Here is a 5,257-nt window from a genome sequence, read left to right on the forward strand (position 1 = left end):
CACGTGCCTCCGTTTCCTAAAGGGGAGCGGCCGCGACGGGCGGGGCGGGGCCGGGAGGGGCGGGGCCAGGGCTGGAGTCGCTCCGGGAGCGGCGGGACTGAGCGGGGAGGGGCAGGGCCAGGGTCGGAATCGCACCGGGAGGGGCGGGGCCAGGCCTGGAAACGCTCCGGGAGCGGCGGGATCGGGGCTGGAGTCGAACCGGGAGCGGTGGGGGTGGAGCCGGACGGGGGGGCGGGCCGGGAATGGGCGGGGTTTGAGCCGGGAATGGGCGGGGTTTGTGCCAGGAGGGGCGGGGTTTGAGCTGGAATGGGCGGGGTTTGAGCCGGGAGGGGCGGGGTTTGTGCCGCGAGGGGCGGGGTTTGAGCCGGGAATGGGCGGGGTTTGTGCCGGGAGGGGCGGGGTCTGCGGCGGAGCCGTGCGCGGTCCCGCCGGGTGTGACGTGATTCCGCATGCGCAGTGCGCGCGGCCGCGGCCAAGATGTCGGGCCCGGGGCTGGTGGCCGGGGACGTGGTGGTGGATGCGCTGCCCTACTTCGACCAAGGCTACGAGGCGCCGGGCGTGCGGGAGGCGGTGCGTGTGGGGCCGGGGAGGTGGCGGGTGTGGGGCCGGGGCGGCGGGCCGGCTGCCCGCCTGACGCCCCGTGTGCGTTAGGCCGCGGCGCTGGTGGAGGAGGAGACGCGGCGGTACCGGCCGACCAAGAACTACCTCAGCTACCTGCCCGCACACGACTACAGTGCCTTCGAGGTGAGCTGAGGCGGCCTGGCAGCTCCCACACCTCAGCCCAGCCCCAGTTTGTACCCCGGCCCGGTGGCTCCCCGTACCCCGACCGGGCTCCCACGCCCCCATACCCGGCCCCCGTGCTCCCTAACCTGGCTGTGGCAGACGCCGCCTGTCCCCGTCCTTCCCCGCGTACCCCTCTCGTGTGTCCACCACTGTACTCCTCCCCACCCCGCACCCCTCTTGTGTCTCTCTCCGCCCATGCTCCGGCCGTGTCTCCCCCGTTACCCGTTTGTGTCCTCCCCCGTACCCTGCCTGTCCCCGTCCTCCTCCCCCTTCCCCGCCTGTCCCTCAGCGCTGCTTTCCCCGCAGACCGAGATCATGCGGAACGAGTTCGAGCGCCTGGCGGCCCGGCAGCCCCTGGAGCTGCTCAGCATGAAGAGGTGAGTGGGGCTGGCCCGGGGGGTGCCCGGTGCCCCAGGTGCGCGGTGCCCGGTGCCCCAGGTGCGCGGTGCCCGGTGCCCCAGGTGAGCCGTGCCCGTTGCAGGTACGAGCTGCCCGCTCCATCCTCCGGGCAGAAGAACGACATCACGGCGTGGCAGGAGTGTGTGAACAATTCCATGGCACAGCTGGAGCACCAGGCCGTGCGCATCGAGAACCTGGAGCTCATGTCCCAGCACGGCTGCAACGCCTGGAAGGTGTACAACGAGTAAGGCCTCAGCTGCTCTGCTGAACACAAAGTTCTGTGCTGAATTTCTATGTATTTCTTGTGTTTAAGTCCGGTGGAGATCTTTAGAACATAGCCTGGAATAGATGAACCCCTGTGAGAGAGCTGTGAGTGAAAGAGGAGGCTGATCTCAAAGCTGTCTCTGTGGCCAAGAAACAGCACGTGGTTTAATACATCCCAATCTTGAATTTTGTGGGTCATTGTTGATGATAGTGAGTGTTAATTAAGGCTAGTGACCCCCTGTGAAAGAATAACTCAGTAGTGGAAATGAAGTTGACTTACTACAGACCCTGGGCTTAGCCTGGAGCCATAATAAAGCCTAATAAAACTGCTGCAAAAGCCAAGAAAAGGTTGTAGAGTAGGGCTGCAGGAAGCACTGGGGATATTTCAGACAGAGAATGTTAACGTCCACTTTTGGGAAAGGTTGGCTGAGCCTTAGATAAAAGAGTAGGCCAGAGGAATGCAAAACTTAGAGAGAAGGCAGAGGGTTCCTGAGCTCAGGAGAAGAGAAGCAGGTAAAGGATTTGCTGGCTGGGACAGTGTGGGTTGCAGGGGCTTTGCTGAATCCTTAACTCTGGGAAGTTAAATGTCAGGTGAAGTGGGACTGATTTAGCAATTGTGTGTTTTTAATGCTTTGCTTTTATTCTGTCTTCAGACACCTGGTTCATATGATAGAACAAGCCCAGAAAGAGCTTCAGAAATTGAGGTGGGTCATTCTTATTTATGTTTTTGTACTGAAATTGGAAGTGAGCCTTTCTCTCCATCAAGCTATACAAAGGAAGATGTATATGCTGGCTGCTGCCATGGTCACAGGGAAAAAGACCCAGTAATAACAATAATTAAGAAATGTGACCCTGTCCTCCCCAATCAGTTACATTCATCATGTCTGTTCTCCTCAAAATTCTGTGTTTGGTTTGTTTGAACCTCTGCTCTGGATTTGTGCAATCCTCTCTGAAATGCAGTACTGCTTTCTTTTCACTACTGATAATCTTATGTGCAGTTGTCTCTGCAAAGACATCTTCCCTGATATTGGATTTGGCCTTTTACTTTTCTTTATTTCAGGGTTCTCTCTGAGCCCTGTGCTGGGATTTGTCCGTCTGGATGTTGTCATTACAGTCCTGACTACACAAATGTCTTCTGGCAGTATTCCTAGGGATTGAGCGTACTGCAGTACAAGTACTGCAGGTATTAAAGAAATGAGAAAAAAACCCAAAACATCTTTTTCTCCCCAGGAAAAACATTCAAGACCTGAACTGGCAACGGAAGAACATGCAGCTCACAGCTGGGGCTAAGCTGCGAGAGATGGAATCCACGTGAGTATTGGCATTTCTCTGTTAACCCTTCCGCAGGTTTATCCTTTGCTTGAAACTTCCTTGAAATTCTTCTTCCTCTCGAAATTCAGTGATCCACTTGGCTGCTGTTGCTTTGCACAAAGTGTTTTAAAGTATTTGTAGTTTGGTTCCATGTTGTATTTACTGAGGTTGAGCGAGTCAACAGATGGGAACAGGGTATATTTATTAGCTGCTTCAAATTGCCTAAATTGTCTTAAGCTCTTCTTCATCTCAATATTGGCAGTAAGTGGATGAATCTAGTACATTAAATTTTTTGTATTTTCAGGTTTAACAGGGTTAAAAATTGCTCCTTGTCACTTTGGTGTTCAAATGACTGTTGATGTCAACTGAGGATTATCGTGTATTAAGAAAAATACTGCTTTATGTGGTGTCTCTGCTTTCTTTGTAGCAAGGGTTGTCTTTGATTTTAAACCAGAGGATTCTTACATAACACTTAAAGGCTCTTTTTATTTCTTTTCTCTTACAGGTGGGTCTCTCTTGTCAGTAAAAATTATGAGATTGAACGAACTATTGTGCAGCTGGAAAATGAAATTTCACAAATCAAGCAGCAGCATGGGGAAGCAAACAAGGAGAATATCCAGCAAGACTTCCAGTGACTTAATCCTGACTGTCTTAGTGCAGCACGTGTTAAAAACTACAGACCAGAGACTTTGGAGATGCTGTCTGTAGACACCTCTAGTTACAGTTGTGTGAGGTGGTTAAAGGGTATTTCCATTGGTTTTTTCCATGTTTTAAATTCTAGGAGGACGTGTGCTGGACTCAAAACATCCTATTTAAATGTATTATAGGCGCCATTGGATGTACTGTGAATTGTTTCACTTTTTATATACCTAAAGTAGGAGCTCTTAAAAAAGTTTCACGTTGTTGTGTTTTCCCCCACACCTTTAATAAATCTTGGTTTGCTATTTGTCTGGTTTCTGCTTCATGTGCAAAGCCCGGGAGCTGTGGAGGTGACTGTGCCAGGTGGACCCCCTGAATCCCCTGTGGGGGCAGTGGGGGGAGATTGGTATGTGGGGTGGGGAGGTCTGTCCACAGCAGTGGGGCCGTGCAGTGCCCACAGCGAGGGCTCTGGTGCTGCCCGCTGCGCTGTTCCTCAGCCCAGCGCATTATTCCCGATCTTGCTCCTCCCACTGCCCTATTCCCTGTCCCCATGCACTGAATCCCACCCAGCTGTACTGCTCAGTGTCCCGGTGCCCTTTTCCCTATCCCCGTGTGGCATTCCCCCTCCTGCTGCTTGCTTTTTCCCATCCCGCTGCTCTGTTATCCGTCCCAGTGTGTTATTCCCAATCCAGGTCTGCTGTTCCTTGTCCTGGTGCCCTGCTCTCCGTCCTGGTCCGTTACTCCCCATCCCAGAGCATTATTCCCCATTCCGTGTCATTCCCTATCCTGATGAATTTTTCCCCTTCCTGCTCGGTTATTCCCCATGCCGCTGCTCTGTTCCCTATCCCAATGGGTTATTCCCCATCCCGGTGCATTATTCCCCTTGCCGGTGGGTTATTCCCCTTCCCGCTGCGTTATTCCCCTCCCCCATGGGTTATTCCCAGCCCGTGTGTGTCATTTCCCGTCTGGAAGGGTTATTCCCCAGCCCCGGTGCGTTATTCCCCTTCCCGATGCGTTCTTTCCCTTCCCCATGGGTTATTCCAGCCCCTCTGTGTTATTTCCCGTCTGGAAGGGCTATTCCCCTTCCTAGTGAGTTATTCCCAGTCCCGACTGAGGAATTTCCCAGGCCCGTGCGTTATTCCCCATCTCAATGGGTTATTCCTCTTCTCGGTGCGTTATTTCCCAGCCCGGTGCGTTATTCCCCGTACTGATGGGGTATTCCCCGTCCTGGTGCGTTATTCCCCGTCCCGCTGGGGTATTCCCCGTCCCGGTGCGTTATTTCCCAGCCCGGTGCGGTATTCCCCAGCCCGCTGCTCTGTTCCCTGTTCCCGGTGCTCTGTTCCCTATTCCCGGTGCGTTATTCCCCAGCCCCGTGCTCTGTTCCCTATTCCCTCTGCCCTGTTCCCTATTCCCGGTGCACTATTCCCCAGCCCGATGCTCTGTTCCCTATTCCCCCTGCTCTGTTCCCTATTCCCTGTGCGTTATTCCCCGTTCCCGTTCCCCGTTCCCGGCGCGCGTTCCCGGAGGCGTGGCCAACCCCTGCCGCCACCGCCCATTGGCTGGGAGGCCGCCGACGCCGCCCAATAGAATCTCACCCCCGGGCGCAGTGACCGCCCAGGGCCCCGGCCTCGTGACGTCACGGCCCGCCCTCCCGGCCGCGCCGTTGCCGCGGGAGCGCGCGCGCGTGCGCGGCGCCGGTCCCGCCCGGTCCCGCCCGGTGACGCGGTGACGCGGAGCGTGCGCGGAGCGGGGTCGGGTTCAAAGGAGGAAACATGGCGGAAAACAAAGGAGGCGGTGGCGGTGGGGACGCGGCCGCCGAGGCCGCGCCGGGCGGCGGCGGCGGCCTAGAGCCTCCCGCCGG

At 55.9% G+C, this 5,257-nt stretch overlaps 2 protein-coding genes across 2 annotated transcripts in view; both read left to right on the forward strand.

Annotated features, from left to right (window-relative positions):
* The first annotated feature begins 457 nt into the window (after positions 1–457).
* On the forward strand, positions 458–3,701 carry BCAS2 (BCAS2 pre-mRNA processing factor). The gene is made up of 7 exons (XM_042013376.1): positions 458–570; positions 652–744; positions 1,090–1,160; positions 1,265–1,426; positions 2,100–2,150; positions 2,677–2,757; positions 3,263–3,701. The coding sequence occupies exons 1-7, from the start codon at positions 478–480 to the stop codon at positions 3,390–3,392; spliced, it is 681 nt and encodes a 226-aa protein (XP_041869310.1). The 5' UTR covers positions 458–477; the 3' UTR covers positions 3,393–3,701.
* A 905-nt stretch (positions 3,702–4,606) lies between these two features.
* TRIM33 (tripartite motif containing 33) overlaps positions 4,607–5,257 on the forward strand; it is a 39,618-nt gene continuing 38,967 nt past the window's right edge. Inside the window, exons 1-2 of the mRNA XM_042013323.1 lie at positions 4,607–4,626; positions 4,963–5,113. Coding sequence (XP_041869257.1) covers positions 4,607–4,626; positions 4,963–5,113 — 171 coding nt within the window. The remainder of the gene's footprint in view (positions 4,627–4,962; positions 5,114–5,257) is intronic.

The sequence above is a fragment of the Corvus kubaryi genome, unplaced genomic scaffold (genome assembly GCF_017639235.1).
Source record: "Corvus kubaryi isolate FWS band 111438036 unplaced genomic scaffold, C.kubaryi_AGA036_p1.0 split1-37355, whole genome shotgun sequence".
NCBI lineage: Eukaryota > Metazoa > Chordata > Aves > Passeriformes > Corvidae > Corvus > Corvus kubaryi.